The 18,670-nt window shown below is 43.8% G+C and overlaps 1 protein-coding gene across 1 annotated transcript in view; it reads right to left on the bottom strand.

Moving 5' to 3' along the window:
• agps (alkylglycerone phosphate synthase) overlaps nucleotides 1-18,670 on the bottom strand; it is a 141,471-nt gene that overhangs the window by 27,774 nt on the left and 95,027 nt on the right. Inside the window, exons 12-16 of the mRNA XM_084315228.1 lie at nucleotides 16,665-16,716; nucleotides 11,308-11,384; nucleotides 10,084-10,196; nucleotides 4,402-4,471; nucleotides 1,938-1,999 (exon numbers count right to left, since the gene is read on the bottom strand). Coding sequence (XP_084171354.1) covers nucleotides 1,938-1,999; nucleotides 4,402-4,471; nucleotides 10,084-10,196; nucleotides 11,308-11,384; nucleotides 16,665-16,716 — 374 coding nt within the window. The remainder of the gene's footprint in view (nucleotides 1-1,937; nucleotides 2,000-4,401; nucleotides 4,472-10,083; nucleotides 10,197-11,307; nucleotides 11,385-16,664; nucleotides 16,717-18,670) is intronic.

Here is an 18,670-nt window from a genome sequence, read left to right as displayed (position 1 = left end):
ACGTTTTATACTTTATATTAATGATATGCGCAATGTTGCTGAGCTGTTAAAGTTTGTTATTTTTGCAAATTTATATTGCTCAGGAAGTAATTTAAAGGAACTTTTGTTTGATATTGAAAGAGCTTGAAATTATCAAAACTTTGTTTGATGTTAATAAATTGTCTGTCAATATTAAGAAAACTAAATTTATGGTTTTTGGTAATCGAAAAGAAATAGAGGGGGATAGAGTTACAAATATGTGATGTAAAAATAGAAAGAGTCCGAGATAAAATTTCAAGGGGTAGTTATTGACCAGAAATTAACATGGAAACAACATGTTAACTATATTCAAGCAAAAATATCTAAGTCAGTAGCAATATTGTATAAATGTAAGGATATTAAACTACAAAGCCTTGCACATCATTTACTGCTCACTTATACTTCCTTACATATCTTAGTGTGGAAGTATGGGGGTCGACATTTAAAAAGACAGTAAATCCAATAGTCTTACTGCAAAAGCGGGCCATTCGGAACCTTTTCAAGGCTAGTTACTATGAACACACAAATCCATTGTTTATAAAGTCTCATATTATGAAGTCTCATATTATGAAATTTAATGATTTGGTTTATTATAAAACTATGCAAATAATGTACAGAGCTAAAGCAAAGTTACTCCCAGACGGGGTGCAAAGGTTTTTTTTCAATACATGAAAGAAAATATGATTGAGAGATATTTGTAAATTTACTGTTCAAAAAGCTAAGAAAGGGATTAAAAGGAGGTGTATTACTATTATTGGGGTTAACTTGTTGAACAATGCTGATATACAATTAAGAATGAGTAATTCGCTTTTGGTTTTTAAGAAAATAGTTTGTAAAGCTATTTTTGAAAACTACAAGGGTGAATAATACTGTTTTGTTTGTGCTATTTTCTTTTAGAATAGGGTTTGTCTTAATTTTTTTTAAGAATATAGGACAGGCATATATAAGCATTATGCTTCAGTCTGTACCTTTTCAGTCACTGTAAAATCAAATATTGTTAAATGATGGTGTATATATATTGTATGAGATGATGACTGAATAAACTACTACTACTACTAGGGGTGGGGGGGGGGGGGGAATCGATACATAGTAGTATCGCGATACTTTGCGTGGCGATACTGTATCGATACAGGGACGCCAAGTATCGATATTTAATTATTCATAATTTTTATTTATTTTTATTAATTGTATAAGGAAGTTACATTGTTCATTTCAATACCTGTAATAGTACAGTAGTCCACACACATGGAATATGACTGTAATACAAACAGTTCAGTTTGTCAGGTACATGCAACACAGATTACAGTGTTTACATCTGTCTGCTTGAGAAAATACCATGTTCTGCAATAAAAATGATTGAAGTGAGATGAACAGACTGAACTTTATTAGATAAAACATGTTGACAGTTTTACTTTGCAGTTGAAAAAAGGTAATAAAAAATGTTGAGCAAAAAAATAATATATATAGCAATATTTTCAGCGTATCGCGATATATTTAGTATCGCGATACTATCGTATCGTGACGCAAGTATCACGATAGTATCGTATCATGAGGTCTCTGGCGATTCCCACCCCCAACTACTACTATGTCACAGTGGTTCTCAACTGGTGGGTCGCGACCCACTTGGACATTTTGAGCGGGTCGCGGATGTGTGTGTAAATGCTGCCAGCGTCGTCATGACAGTAACACTAACGTCGTCACATCAGTGAGCGCCCATAGATTCGAGCATTTGTAAACATGGCGAACTTGATGGGCATCGCCAGTTTAAACTAGTTTTAAAAGGCATATATGCCTGCAATTCAAGATAAATCTGCTTTCTGTAGTTCTCTGTAGCTCACTTGTTAAAGCATTGCACTAACACAGATCCTCACACATGACCGAAAACGGTATTAAAAAAAAACAGTGAATGTAGTCTTTACCTGTCCCAAGGCACAGAGGTCTCAAACGACTCCCCGATCACGGAGTAGTCCATCCCCAAGTCCTGTTCAGAGGACAAGAGACTAGATCAGAGACTTCCTCAGACAGCAGCGAGACCCGGCCAGCCTCACACACCTCGAAGATAAAGTACAACCTTTTTAATTTTTATTTAACCTTTATTTAACCAGGCAGGTCAAATTCTTATTTACAATGATGGCCTGTCAAGAGGACAAAAGGTCCCCCTCGAAGGGCAAAAAGGACAAAAATAAATAAATAGAAGAGACAGACGATGCATACATCACAGAGGTTAGGGAAATAATTACAAATCGATCATTTGTATTGTGACCTGCAACAGGGCAGCTTTAAAACCAGAGACAGTGGACAGACTTGTCTTTCTTGCAACTTAAAGTAGTGATTTTGCTTGTCCAAATGACAATGTGATAAAATGTTTGGCCATATCGCCCAGCCCTATGAGACATCATTCAGAAACAGCCACGCTAGCCCTTCAGGAAAACGGAAGCTACGGAGTGGGAGGTAGTAGTAGTTGTTGGAGGAACCGGCAGGACTGACTGAAGGACAGGACCGCTCTAAAACAAAAAAAGGACACTTTCTCCATTGTGAACCGTGACGGAGCTCATTCTGCGACAGCAATCTGTGGCTAGATCCAATCCAAGAGACCGCCTGAGGTCACATTCTATAGCCTTTGTGTCACATACCATCCTATGATCCTAAGGTCGCATTCGACAGCCCCTTTGTGTGTTGCACACTATGCCGTCATCATAAGTTGACAGGGTTGCTGTCAATATCTGACAATAAGAGACGCCCCACCACCCCCTCGCTCTCACCCCACACACGTCAGACCGCCACAAATGTGACTAGCCGTAGACAGTAGGGACTTGTTTTTTTTATTGTCTACTTTTTCTCCCCATTTTTGTATTTTTCTCCCGTGCCCAATTTTGCATTGTCCAATTCTACCCTCCCCTGTCTCAAACGCTGTTAGGCCATGCCTCCCACAAGCCGGCTGCAATGTGGACGAAGCCTTGCATCACGTGTCCCCTCCGGTACTCGAGGAGGCAGCCGTCGCATCTTTTCACCTGCACAGTGCGATCTCTCAGCGTCAGGGGCGCCACCTAGCCGCCCCTGGTTGAAATAAAATTTGGCGATTTCTTTTTACGATTAATTGCGAATATTTTCATGTTGAGCTATAGATTGTGGATGAATACACACAGAAAGGTAAACCATGCAAATGTTCATGCTTTATTTGTTTTAAACGAGACAATGGGGAAATGCATTGGGTTGGACAGAGGGTGAAAAACGAAAAACTGCAATGAGGTAACCACTACACCTCCCTATACATTCCATACCGTATACTGTATTTTGTGTTTACTGCAGAGCGGAGGGACTGGGAGACCCATGTTACTGACCAAACACTATATTAGTGATGGCTGTCAGAATGTAGAGCCATTATTCAAACATGTAGACTACTTATTTTAACAAAAAATATTGATGTATCATAAGTTTGGAGGGAAAGACATTACATTCAGATCTACGATCCTATCAAATACATCGATTTGTCAGAGAGAAAACAGCTACACGTAGCAGGAATTAACAGAATGACGACTGATGGACATTATGTATGTAATATGTAGCAGTATGTACAAGGTGGATGATTAGATTAGATTCAAATGTATTTGTCATACATTACATCATACAGTACAACGAAAAGAGGTACTGAGCACTAGTGCTAATCAGATGTATGTGCAGAGTTGTACTATTAATATGTACAGTCACGATACAGATGAATATTTTGGTGAATATCATAATACGACATAATGAAACAAGCTAGCCATGCTTAGCACAAATTAATGGAAGCAGATACGGGTCATCTAGCCTAGATGGTGGCCAAAAACACCTCTCCCGGAGTTTTAAGCCAGGCTAGCTGATCCGTATGCACTTCCGTTCCATTTGCGCTAAGCTAGGCTAGCTTGCAGCCCGGATAGCTTTCTACTGAACGCACAGGCGAAGGAAATTAGTGTTCCATCTTCTTGTCTGACTCTGGAGACAAGCTATTCCACTTGATTCATAATTGGAGTTCAAATATTAATAATTTCATAAGAAAAAAGGAAAACATCTGTAGGACAGATTATAAACATGATGCATTTGTATATCTTTTCACGTAACCCCCCCCCCCCCGCCCCTGCCCCCACAAAAATAAATCATCCCACGACCCCCAGGTTGGTGAGAATCACTGTTCCAAGATAAGAATTCGAGGAAACATCGAAGAAAAGAAAAGAAAAAACCTCAGCACACAAAGGGTTAATAAGACAAGAGCATCTGTGAGGTCACATTCTACAGCCTTTGTGTAGGTTTCACTACCCTATCGGCCGTCAGAGGTCCCCCTGTCGGACCACGCCCCGCTACCCCATCACAGCCCAGGGACTGTAGTAGTGGCAGGTGTCGACCTACCCGGAGGTACGCGATGACGTAGGTCAGCATGTAGCCACTGCGTCCATTGTCCTCGCCGGCTGCAAGGCCCCTGGAAGCAGATAACTGGGTTAATATTTAACAGCTCTTTTCTTCCACTGCCCCCCCCTCTCCTCCCGGAGAACTCCTCCTGGGCCTGCCTGTCAATACCGCGGCGAGCGGATCAATGGGAGACGCGGTACTGTGGCATCGGCGCAAGGTCAGCCGCACATCCATCACCCGGCGCTGCTGGGTAATCACATTTCCATCCACTACCAAATTAATCAGGACATGCTCATTAGGAAATCGCTATATCGATTCCCAAAGTCTCTTCTTCCGCTTCCTTTCCTCCAACCCCCCCCCCCCCCCCACGACACTAAAGGAAAGTATTTCCTTACATAACCAACCAACCCCCCCCCCCCCCCCCCCCCCCCTTCCGGCCAATCCATCACTGGCACTTGATTTGATGGGTGACAACGATTTATTTGGAGTAATGTAATAAAACATAGGATGCCTCTCTGGTAGCAAACATGTTTCTAATGATGCAGCTGCGGGGGCCATTACAAGAGGGCGGCGTGCCGGTGACCTGGATATACGTCTGGGCGGCGAGCCAAGCGGCAGCGCTAATATGTGACTGCACTGGATCCACCGCTAAGAGCTGCGCTAATATACCATGTATAAGCACTAAGGCTAAGCACACTCGCCGAGATTATTACCCATATTGTCAGTGATTTTTTTTTCTTTTTCTATATACGGTTCCCACAGATATTGCAAAATGAAATTCAAGGACTTCCAAGTACTTTTCCAAGCACTATTTTTTCATTTTCAAGGATGTCACTCGAAGGATACAATTCACTTTTTAAATGCAGTTTTTTTTTTTTTTTTACCCCGTTGAATGCCGCCACCCACTTCAATGATGGAGCTCTCATATTTGCGAACGCATAAACTATATCTTAAATTATGGCTATGCGTCTAATATGGCCGTCGCTTAACAATGACTTGATTGCAGTCAACATTGTTGAAACGGATTTCAATTTTTTTTTTACATTTCTTTAAATCTGTTAATTTCCGTTTTATACCATTTTGAAAAACGCTCGTTTCTTGAAACTTCCAGAAGATTTCAGAAGATTCTGTGATAATCGCCCTTTACTGGAATACACAACACTATGAATAGTTTTCAAATAAACGCTATAGAAGCGGGCTGAAAAATCGATTCTCTTATTTCCTGATCGCACACACACATGGCACACGCTGTGAAAATAGCTCCGTTTATCCCAATACTGGTAAACTAGATTCCTTACCTCGGATCAGATGTTCTCCAAAAAGATTATTCCAATTCCTGATCGCCATTCCAAATATCGATCGCGTTTATTGATCCAACGCTGGGTAGTGGAAATATAAATTCCACGCCGTTCTGATGGTCCACAATGAGTCCGATCGGCTCGGGTTACTTGCCCGAGAAGTAAAATGTGGATTCCGGATTTTGCTTTTCTCATCCATTTTCATTGAGTCCATTCCAATGCATGCATTACCATCCAGGAGACGATAGGGGTGGTATTTTCCCTATTAGAGTTCAGACAGATCCCCACTGGTAACGTGAGGCTAGATTGATGAAATATGAATGGAAATCGCTAATAAATAAAAACGATTAAAAACGGCATATCTCGTCGGCTGGCACTCAACGGTTGGCATGAAATAACGTATTATGCCGTGGCTGGCAAGTGTTAACCATCTTCTTGGCCTGCTTGCCAGCTAGAGCATCACACATGAAGAAATGAGGAAAAGCAGTTGGAGCGCGCGACACAGCGACTAGTCAGATTTTACAGAACAAAAAAAAAAGTATTTCTTGATTCAGAACAATTTTATCATGGATGAACAAAACATGCGAATGGTTGATTTGAATTTCAAGGACTATTTAAGCACCTTGTTAAAAAATGGGCCGTTTAATGAATTCCAGGCCTAGAATTTTTTTTGTAAAAAAATCAAGCAATTGAAGGATATTTAAGTGAAAAAACACTCTAGTAAAAGTAAAAAGTTTACTTTTAAATGTACTAAAGTACTAAAAAGTTAACCTTTTTTCTTACCGTCTATTCTTCTGATAGCAGGTGTTTGATCAAAGACCCCCCGCTTTCTAGTATTGCACAAGGACCAATCAGCATGGGTATGGGTGGGTTAATTTTCCATTGATGGGGATTTGATTGGTGCGGCCGCATGATTAATAACGTTAACGTTAGTTCGGTATACCTGGCTAAATGTTCCCCGCGTTAACACTTCCTTCGGTCAAACCTCCGTCCAATTTGCTGCTCCCAGCAGTTGGAACGAGATAATGGACACATTGACCCCCCCCCCCCCCCCTCACTGCTTTTAAAGGACTCCATCACAGAGTTGTTTACACACACCTGCAACTGTCACCCAGCCTCAACACATTTAGACCTGAAACGCCTGCTAATAATGCATTATATAGCCATGCGTTTCCCGGATTCAATGGGTTAAACTGTGATTTGACTATTCTGCTTCATGTATTACATACCTTGGAATTAGGGCTGTACCGAATGTAATTTTTTTTACATTCAAAGCTTCTATTGAAGTTTTCGAATGAAGCTTCGAATGTCTGTCATATTTTATGACGTACGGTAATCATAATTAAAAAAAGAAATCCTTAAAACATTTTTATATCCTCAAACAAAATCCTCAATTTGAATAAAGTCATTAATCTGATTAACTTTCTTTAATGAATATAACTAGTCAGTTTAGTCAACATAAATAATCCAATCAGGGCACGGTTGGTACAAAAGTGACGGTGACGTCTTGATGGAGCGCCGAGCGGATGCAGATAGGCTATACATCATTTATGATAAATGTTTTATAAATTTTTTTATGACAAGTCATATACTATATTATTAGTGTAGCCTAATCTTTATCTGCAACTGTGAAGAAAACCCCCATTGGTTTAAACGGAATGAATAGACAATTATTTCTTTTTTCGCATGTTGATTTAGAAATCGAATGTCAATGTTATGAATTAAGCTTCCAACTATTCAGCACAGCCCTACTTGGGAAATGTATTTGGTTGTTTGTTTGATCTGTGATTTAATGATCTTCCCTTACCTATCCATGTATAGTCTGTCCTCTATGTACGACCTAGACGTGTTTGTTAAACTATTTGGGATGAGCTGGGGTTCTGCTGCTGTTAGAGGTTAAAGAACAGTCTCTCGATCTCTCCCTCCCTCCCTCTGGCCGATAGATAACTTATTTCCACCAAGGCCCTTATTGATCTGCCACCATGATCAATCACAGCAGAGAAGGACCCGCAGGCTGTACCCCATCGTCCTGTCCTTAGGGGAGGGGGGGGGGCATGCCCCCCCTCACCCCATCCCCGTTCTGACGCAAACAAAAGCCGGGGCTGACGGGGGGGGGGGGCCGACACTCGCAGGTGATCCATCACACTGACTCACTCGCACGACGGGCCACTGAGTGGAAGACCTCGTCTAAACAGCAACACAACAGCGTATCTCCAGTCCTTCACACTGGTGTTACGTAACGGCTGATTGGAGGGCTGGATGAATGGAGTGGCCTCATGCCAGGCTCCAGGCCGCCTCCCCAACTTAGGTGCTTGGTCACTGGGTGGTCTGTAAGTGATCTCTGACACACAGGCATGGGCGTAAACTACTTGAGTAATTGTACTTTGTTAGTTACAATACTGTTTTTGGGGATTGGTACTTTACACAAGTATTATTAGGTTTGTATACTTGTACTCGATTACATTTCATAGAACACACTTTTTACTCCTTACATTTAAAATGCAGACCTAGAAAGTACAAATCTCGCAGGACGTCCAACCATTTTAATTCGTTTGTCCGAACTAACGTTATTAATCCTGCGGCCGCCGCACTCTATTTAAAAACAGCCAATCAAATCCCCATCAATGGAAAATTAACCCACACATACCCATGCCGATTGGTCCTTGTGCAAGACTAGAAAGCGGGGATCTTTGATTAAACACCTGCTATCAGAAGAAGAGACAGAAAAAGTTTTTACTTTTACTTTTTAGTACTAAAAAGTAAAAGTTGAAATGTTTTACTTTTCTTTTTTTTTTTTTTGGCGTTTTTTTTTATCGCTTTATTTCTACTGGGCAGTCCAGTAGGGAGAGACAGAGGAGGAATGGGAGACAGAGTGGGGGGAAGACATTCGGCAAATAACGACGGGTCGGCCGTGTCGCGGCTGAGCGCGCTATGTGGTTCGCCACTGGGGCGCCCAAAAATGTTTTACTTTTAAAAGTAGAAACTTTTTTTTCACTTTTACTCAAGTGTGATTTTAGCCAGATACTGACTTTTACTGGAGTACGATTTTGAGACGGTACCCATACGTTCACTTAAGTATAATTTCTGGGAACTTTTTACACCTCTGCAAGCAGGCCATCAGTCTACTACTCTACTACTAATCTCGCTACGGCTAGATTCCTCCTGCTACTGTACGAGACGCAGTGCTGCTGCTGCTGCCGGGTGACAGACGTGGTGAAAGGTGTCCAGCCGAGGGCTTCCTGGTAAACAACTTGCCTTCGTTTGTCCTCACATTCACCCCTCTTTATTTAACCTTCAGTTTTCAAAACAAATTCTCATATTCAGATCAAAATTGTATTGCCTATATTTATGTCTTTCTATCCCCCACCCCCATGCTGAAATGACGCCCGAATTTCAATATCAATAAAGGAATATCTCATCTTATACCTTTAAGCTGTTCAGGAGTTTAGGAAAGAATTGTCAATTTCCTTTATTTTTTTATCTACTTTTTCTCCTCCTTTTTCTGTGATTTTTCTCCCATCCCAATTTCCTCTCGTGCCAATTCTCCCTCCCCTGTCCTTTGCTCGCATGTGCCCCCAACTGGCCGGTCGTAGGGAGGGTAGAAGCCCATCACATGTCCCCTCCGATATATGTGGAGGCAGACAGCCACTTCTTTTCACCTGCCAGCGCGGACTCTCATTGGCGAGGTGTAACGTGTGGGAGGCTCACACTACCCCCGCCATCTCCTGTCTTTGCTGTGCAGGCGCCCTGACCGACCTGTAGGAGTCACCGTTTACAACGACCAGATTACCACCCATCGACTCCCCTCCCACTAACTCTGCCAATTGAGTCAGTATGACGGCCGGCCCAAGCCGGAGGAGGCAACGCCGACAGCCGGATTAGAGACCGGTGTCTCTTGCGTTGGTGACAAGCGCAATGTCCGCTGTGCCACCCAGCTGCCCCAGAATTGTTCATTTCCAACAGACTACCATGTTTTTTTTTTATTATTATTATTACAGAATATCATTTGAACAGGTGTTACAGTATCAGGGCTTAATAAGCAAATATATATATATACATACCTTCAAATAGAGCAAAAACATGTCCGTCTACATGTAAATGGTGCATTTATATATAGCAGCTTTTATCTAAAGCGCTTTACAATTTGTTCCTCACATTTTACCCATTCACTCGCACCATGTAAGGTGCCAACCTGCTCATCGGGAGCAGTTAGGGGTCAAGTGTCGGGGTCAAGTGTCCTGCTCAAGGACACACCGTCCGACACGCTGCCAGGGAGGAGGAGTGGGAATCGAACCGGGAACCTCCGGATTACCAGACGACTGCACAGTCGGCTACACGTCGGTCTACAGTGCAGAACTAGGCAGAGAGAAGAAACGTGACTCACCCAAATTTGGCAGCGATGTCATACACCTGCTTCTCGTGCTTCAGGACCTGCTCGCGGTGGCCCTCGAACAGCAGGGTGGCGACGCACAGGTTGTGGGGGTCGAACCCTTTGAACTGAGAACAGAAGAAGAGGGGGATTACATCTTCGAAAGTAAACAGAAACAACTTAGCAGGTGCGGTATGAAGTCGTTAGGGCATGAATTTTGATACTCGGGATAAGCGATAAAAAAGGATACGGTGTAATTTTCATAACTAAAACAAACTAGTCTCAAATATTTTGCATTTTACCATTTCGTTTCTTTAGATTATATATTAGATTTAGATTATATATTGTAACTATATTTATTGTAGGGCAATATAACCGAGAGGGCATACATACCCTCATCTCGCACCTTGTTGTCCAGAGTTAACTATATTGTATATTTCTTGCACCGCCTTTTTATTCTATTTTTATTTCTCCACTGTACTATAATTCTGTGACCTGTATGTCTTCTACAACCTGTACCCCCCCCCCCCCCCCCCCATGCTGCCTGAATTTCCCCAAGGGGATCAATAAAGGAATATCTTATCTTAAGGAAAACTCCCAACATTTTGGGAAATTAGCATACAGTCTTCTCCAGAGAGAGACAAGAAGATAGATACCAGTTTCCTCTCCGTGCGTTCAGTAGAAAGCTATCTGGCTGCACGTTAGCCTAGCTTAGCACAATGAATGGAAGCGGACATGACTGGGTAGCCTTCGGGAGAGGCGTTAGTTGGACAATGCCTAGGCTACCCAGTCATGTCGGCTTCCATTCATTGTGCTAAGCTAGGCTAACGTGCAGCCAGATAGCCTTCTACTGAACGCACAGAGGAAACTGGTCGACGTCACGCCAGTCACCTTCGATGAGTTCCTCCATTCCTTCCGTTACATTTACATTTACATTTACATTTAGTCATTTAGCTGACGCTTTTATCCAAAGCGACTTACAAGTTCTGTGCGACAAGACAGCAAGAAGGGTATAACTCTATCAGCTGAGTAACAATGTTCATCAAAGTGTTGCGTGTTACAGTGTAGGTTAGTTTATTAGGACAAGTGCATGACATTAAGGTTAGTCGGGGTTAGATTTTTTTTTTTTTTTTTATCATTTCAGATAATGGTTGAAGAAGTGAGTCTTTAGTCGACGGCGAAAGATTGGACGGGATTCGGCTGTCCTAACTTGTAAGTAACTTGTAAGTCCTAACTTACCTTGGTGATGTAGAAGTTCTTCAGTCCGTCCACAAAGGAGGTGAACATCGAAGACACTTGAGGCTTCAGGGCGTGACCTGCGGGGGGGGGGGGGGGGGAACAAACAACAAAAACACAAAAGGTCAACTTCCTCCGTTCGGGGACAAGCGACGGTCTGGACACTTTTTGAGTAACGACTTGATATAAGTCACATTTATTTGGGGGTGGTTTCAAACAAAAAAGGAAGGGAAATAAATGGCAACATTTTGAATAACTTTACAACTGGCCAGTGGTTTGCCAGGCGACAGTGGCCATAAATCAGGGGGGTTTCCAAAGGGAAGTGGGACTTTGAAGCGGCAATATCAGTCTTCCTCAACCGCACTTTTTTCTTTTTGATTTATTCCTGATCGGATGCACAAAGCGCCCGTGGACACACGCGGAAAATGATGCCGGGGCTCCAATGGGATGGTTATCCATCACAGCTGGAGAGTCACGGTGGGGGGGGGGGGGGGGTTATGCCCGTCAAGACTTAACAGTTCATTTACCCCCCGTACCCCACGCAACTCTCCACTTTCAAGTCTCTTCATCACTTACTGTCCTAATTGTTCCCATTCCAACATTTGATTGCAGGGTCTTTTTCTGTCTCTCGTAGCTATCGTACTCGTTAATTAAACTCCCTGCGTCCGGAGGAAGGGGGGTTACAGTACACCATACTAGTGTTGACGCCTGATCCCACATAGTGAGCGTGTAGTCGTTCCCCCCCACGTTCCTCTTGCTTAAATCAAAGGCTATTGCACATAAATGGGCACTTCAGAATGTTGATCGGCTCAGCTGACCGACAATAAATCAAAATGACACTATTCACCATCGTAGCCTATAATAATAACAGCAATGCATTGGCCTATCAACCGGTTTTAATAAACAAACAGAAGGAGTAGCATGTGCATCTTTCAGATCAATTAGGCTATGAAAATTAGGCTGTCTCTGAAAATTAGGCTGCCTCTAAATATAAAAAAAACTATTAAATAAGAATAGTTTGCTTAAAAAATATATATATATTTTTCGACTCAGACATGAAAATCGAATGTGGAGACTGGCACGACGAAAATTCGCACTCGTCCTGAGTCGATACGGGGCGCTAATAAGCCCTGCGACGTCACTCTGTGGCCGTGAGTCTCTTCTGGTTGTTAGCTAAAAGGAAAAGAAAGCCCGCTCTCTCTCTCTCTCTCTCTCTCTCCTCGTCCAACGCCGCGCGGTGCAGAGAGAAGTGCCGACTGGGTGGAACAGGGAGACGCAGGAGAAGCTAATGAGCTCCTCGGAGACGCGGAGAGAGAGACATTTACTGGAGGCAACGCCCGGCGCGCTCAGCCAGACCTCAAGACACACTATCATAAAACTGCTAGACCAAGGAACAATATCATAAAACTTCAATACGTAACAACTACTTAACCCCGTCACTGCCACACTACAGCCGGTTAACCCTTTCACTGCCACACTACAGAATGTTAACCCTTTACTAGCACACTACCTACTACTGTGATAGTAAAGGGTTAACCTTCTGTAGTGTGGCAGTGAAAGGGTTAATGGTTGGTGACCATGGTCTTGTCCTCATGTTGCCTCGGTCCTTCCGAGTGTATGTGTGCATGTATGCATGTATGTGTATGCCTCAAAACCCACCTGTTCTCCCCTCTCCCCTCCCCCCTCCAACCTGTTTTGATGTTTGTTACTGTGGCTTTATGTTTCTGTGTATCTCATGCCGTTTCCCCCGTGGTCTCATGTTCCTTTTTGTTTCTTTGTTTCTCTGCCTACCGTCAGCGACTTCGGGTTCTTGAGAAGCGCTATACAAATAAAATGCATTATTATTAATTATTATGTATGCGTATATGTATGCAAGTACTGTATGTGTGTGTATGTATACATTAGGGCTGAGCCCAATTAGTCGACTAATCGATCGAAAGGAGCCGTAGTCGACTGGCAACCTCTTAGGCGAATGCAAAGAGAAATCTATATATATAATTATTTTTTCTCATTCTTTCTAAAAGCAAAGAGGCCTAGAAGCGTGGCTAACACTAGTGGCGCGTAACGATTCGACCTCACAACGATTCGATTACGATTCTTCAGGCAACGATTCAATGAATCATGAAATCTCTTCATTCGATTCGATACATTTTCTATCAGTTAATTGCCCAAAAAGATTTTGAATACACAAATGTGGCTAGGGGAACTGATTCACTCAGCATGGACTATAGGTCAATAAAAACAATGCACACAAAAAAAACAAATTTGTTTTTGATTATAATCGATTCTAACATTCAAATCGATGCATCGAATCGAACACATTAGAATCGATGCATTTCGATTAATCGTTACACCCCTAGTGGCGCGCATACCAGCGAGGCTAACTGCCTAAGGGCTTGTGTCCATAGGGGACGTTTTATGAGTTGTCAGCTCCTTTCAGTCATTCATTTCTATGCTGGAGAAGAGTCAGGCGCGCTCCTCTTCCCAGAGCCGCGCCTCGCGTTTTATGAGCTCTCGACGGCAGCGTTTTTGGCGGAGCGCTCCCAGCTCATAAAGTTGAAACTAGTTAAACTTTTTTGGAAAGCAGCGTGCTCATCAATGTAACTCATCAAGGAAGGGGCGGAGCCGCGAGCTCTGGGGAGACTCAGAAAGACGCTCGGTTTTTTTTCTTCTTTTTTCAAAGCGGTCCGCCTTGAAAAAAAGGCTTTGAGTGGACGCATAGCCTAAGAAACAGGCACAGAGGCACTGAAAGATTCACCCATCTAATGAGCACACTAGACTAGACAAATCAAGATGTATCCATCAGGGGCGGCTAAGTGGCGCAGTGGGCAAGGCGCTCGCCACTTGTGCAGGAGATGCTGGGTTCGAGCCCAGCTCTCGGCATTGCTACCAGCTTGGCTGGTTGTTCATACTAACACAATTGGCAGTGTTAGGGGTGGGAAAGCTGGTGGGTGGGTCCTGGTCATTGTAAACAGCGACTCCTACAGTTCGGTCGGGGCGCCTGCTCAGTGAGGAAAGGCTCTAAGGGGGTGTAGTGCGATCCTTCCACACGTTACACTCAGTGAGAGTCCGCGCTGCCAGGTGAAAAGAAGCGGTGGGCTGGGTACACATGTGTCGGAGGAAGCATGTGATAGCCTCCACTCTCCCAGAGAGACTGTAGGGGGTAGGTGCGCAGCGACCAGGAAGGGGATTGGGCATTGGCATAACATTGGGATGGGAGAAAAACGGAGGAAAAAGGAGGGGGAAAAAGATTTAAAAAGATTATATATATATATATATATATATATATGTATCCATCAGTGGACCAATTGCATGCTTTCGCAGAGGACAAGAAGCACTCCAGTCGACTCCTTCAGACATTAAGCACCCCCCACAGCCCAAATGGAATGATAAAAATAAAATAATTCTCTTTTTTTTATAAATAATTTTTTTCTCATAGTCAACTACCGACAAATGTTGGCCAATCAAAGTAGACTATACAAATCCTTAGTCAGGGACAGGCCTAGTATATATGTCAAGTCAAGTCAGTTTTATTTGTATAGCACGTTTACAAATGACTAACAGCCAAACCAAAGTGCTTCACAACATGATAAAAAACACATACAATGCAATAAAATACACTAGAAAAGAGGTAGAGTACAGTACAGTGCAAAGTGCAAAGTGCAAAGTGCAATAAAAGAGACAAGAAAATTTGATAAAAATGCAGAGTGACAGCTGACGTCATGTATAGATGCTGGGCTAGCTCTGGTCAAAGGCCAGGGAGAAGAGATGTGTTTTGAGCAAGGATTTAAAAACCTCCAGGCTCTGGGCAGATCTTATGTGGAGGGGGAGGCTGTTCCAGAGTCTGGGGGCAGCAGCAGCAAAGGCTCTATCTCCCCTGGTTTTTAGCCTGGTCCTAGGCACCTCCAGCAGCAGCTGGTCAGCAGACCTTAAGGCTCTGGATGGGGTGGGGTGATGTAGGAGCTCAGCTAGGTACGGTGGAGCCAGCCCGTGTAGTGCTTTAAAAACAGTCAGTAAAAGTTTAAAATCAATACGGAAACGGACGGGGAGCCAGTGGAGAGAAGCCAGAACTGGTGTAATGTGGTCACGTTTCCTGGTACCGGAAAGCAGACGGGCAGCCGCATTTTGTACCAGTTGCAGGCGACGAAGCAGCAACTGGTCAATGCCGATATACAACGCATTGCAGTAATCCAGCCGGGTCGAGATAAAGGCATGGATCACCCTCTCCAGATCCTTCTGGGAGAGGTATGGTTTGGTCTTGGCTGTTTGCGTGTCTGTATATGTGAGCATGTACTGTATGTGTGCGTATGTAAGTATATGTGTGTGCGTGTGCATGTGCGTGTGTGTATATGTGTGCAGCCATTCTGCTGGTGAAATAATGATGCATTTAACAGCTCAACAAGGCAGAAGGTAAATGGAACCTTCACTGCTGTTCATTGTTCTTTCCTCAAATGGAACCCAGTTGTAAACGGCAGCCCCACTGTACATCAAGCCAAACGGCCTTTAAACAAGAAAAATAAAGAAGGGATACAGGCACCATTATTCTGAAATAATTAGCTACCAGTAGAAAGCAGCGTCTAACCGTGTGCTACAACCTCTTCTGATCAAAGTCAGGAGAGGGGGGCTGTAGAGAGTAACCGTTGCCTGCAAATGAAAACCAGGTCATGCCGGTACATAGGAGCTAGAGCGAGTCATAGAGCAGCTATAAAGAATTTTCTTTGCAAATAATATTTATATTAAATAATATATATATATATATTTGTTTATCCACTTTTTTTAACGTTTTTCTTTTTCTTCTTTAACGTTGCTCGCATATGCCCCCCACTGGTCGTTGTAGGGAGGATAGAAGCCTTGCATCACGTGTCCCCTCCGGTACATGAGGAGGCAGCCTGTCACATCTTTTCACCTGCCAACGCGGACTCTCATTGGCGAGGTGCAACGTGTGGGAGGCTCACACTACCAGCCCCGCCATTTCCTGTCTCTGCTGTGCAGGCACCCTGACCGACCTGTAGGAGTCGCTGTCCACAACGCCAGACTACCACCCCATCGACTCCCCACCCGCCGACTCTGCCAATTGAGTTAGTATGGCGGCCGGCCCAAGCCGGAGGCAACGCCGACAGCCGGATTCGAACCCGGTGCCTCTTGCGTTGGTGACGAGTGCAATGTCCGCTGCGCCACCCAGTCGCTAAAATATATATACCGGTATTAGAAGAAAAATGCGAACAGCAGGTCAACCTTAGCACTACATTTCTGGATCGGGGCCTTCGATCTTGGAGTTTCGGAGGCTCCTTGGAATATAAAGTGTTCCGTGTTCAACAGAGATGCACATCAACGAGTCTGTGGATTCAAATGAAACTCACCGAGGTGGAATTGGTCGTTATCCATGAGGCGAATAGACGCTGGCGCACATCTCTGGAAAGAGAACAAAAACAAGAACAGAGTTGGTTTCCATTAGTGTTGAATGAAAACCCTCGACTTGACGAAATGCTACTTCAACACATAGCCCAGCCTCTCTCTCTCCCTCTCCACACATAGCCTCCCTCTCCCTCTTTTTGACTCTGTATTGTATATATGTATATTGATTGAACACTTTGTTTACGTAGTCTTGACTTTTTCTATTTTATACTTTTTATCCATTTTATCTAGCACACTCAGGAGCTCATACAGAAAAAAGCATTTCATGGAAAAGTATTCTGTATTTTACCATCATCTTTTCCCCCCTTCTTTTTCCGTTTTTCTCCCATCCCAATGTTAGTCGTTATGCCAATTCCCAATCCCCTTCCTGGTCGTTGCGCACTCTACCCCCTACCGTCAGTCTGGGAGGGCGGAGACCATCACATGCTTCCTCCGACACATGTGTAGCCAGCCCACTGCTTCTTTTCACCTGGCAGCGCGGACTCTCACTGGGGGAGTGTAACGTGTGGAAGGTCACACTACCTCCCTCCAGATCCTTCCCTCGCTGTGCAGGCGCCCCGACCAAACTGTAGGAGTCGCTGTTTACAACGACCAGGACCCACCCCACCGGCTTCCCTCCTGCCAACAATGCCAATTGTGTCAGTATGGACGGCCGGCCAACCCGGAAGCACCACAGCTGGATTTGATCCCACTGTCTCTGTGGTGGTAGACAGACTCTTAGTCCGCTGCGCTACCCGGCCGCCCCTACTATGACAACTATTAAAGAAACTTGAAACTCTCAACACAGCCCCTCTCTCTCTCAACACGTTTCAAGTTCAAGTTTCTTTAATAGTTGTCATACAGAAGTACAGAATACTTTTGTACAAAATGCTTCTTACTGTTGCGCTCCAGAGACTGTGCATGACAAGATAAGTATGAAATAAAAACATAGTAAAAATTAGAAGAAAAAAAAAAAAGAGGTCACAGTGTTCAGTTTAGACATATGTACAATGTTCGTAGACGTAGTTACCATACAATATACAGTACTGTGCAGTGTACTAATATACAATACTATATAGTGCAAGGCATAAATGGACAAGGTGCAGTTTAGGTACAATTCACAGTAGGTGTACGAGTTGTAGTGCAAATCCTTTATCAATAAATATAAAGTGTAAGTGTGTTTGTGTGATCTAAAGTGTGGAGAGTGGGTGCTGCAGTGTGTTGTTTGTTTGAGTGAGTGTGTGTGTGCGTGTGGGTGTGTGTGCTGTGTGCATTTGATGGTTGTTGCATAGTGATTATTGTTCGTTTAGCGATTATTGTTCGTTTAGCAGCCTGATGGCCTGGGGATAGAAGCTCCTTCTGAGTCTTTCTGTGCTCGCCATAAGACTCCGGTATCGCTTGCCTGACGGCAGCAGTTCAAAGAGGCAGTTGTTCGGGTGGCTCGAGTCCTTAATAATTCTCTTAGCCTTCCCCTTGCACCGCTTGTTGTAAATGTTCTGGAGGGTGGGAAGCCCCCCTCTAATTGTGCGTTCGGCTGAACGTGTCACTCTTTGTAGTCTGCTACGGTCTTGTGCAGTGCTATTCCCAAACCAGGAGGTGATGTTGCCGGTCAGGATGCTCTCTATTGTACATGAGTAGAAGTTCCTAAGGATCTTCTGACTGACTTGGAACTTCCTTAGGCGCCTGAGGAAGTAGAGGCGTTGTCGTGCCTTCTTCACAACACTGTCAATGTGTGTGGTCCATGTCAAGTCCTCGGATATGTGGGCTCCGAGGTACTTGAAACTGTTCACTCTCTCAACTGGTGCCCCGTCGATGCTGAGGGGGCTGTAGTCCTTGACCCCCGACCTCCTGAAGTCCACAATCATCTCTTTTGTTTTGCTGACGTTCAGGGAGAGGCAGTTCTCCTGACACCACTGTGACAGGTTCTCTACCTCTTCCAGGTAGGCCCTTTCGTCGTTGGCAGAGATCAGGC

Source organism: Notolepis coatsorum (assembly GCF_963971535.1).
Source record: "Notolepis coatsorum genome assembly, chromosome: 5".
Taxonomy (NCBI): domain Eukaryota; kingdom Metazoa; phylum Chordata; class Actinopteri; order Aulopiformes; family Paralepididae; genus Notolepis; species Notolepis coatsorum.
The sequence above is the reverse complement of the archived record's forward strand: the minus strand, read 5'-3'. Positions and strand labels throughout refer to the sequence as shown.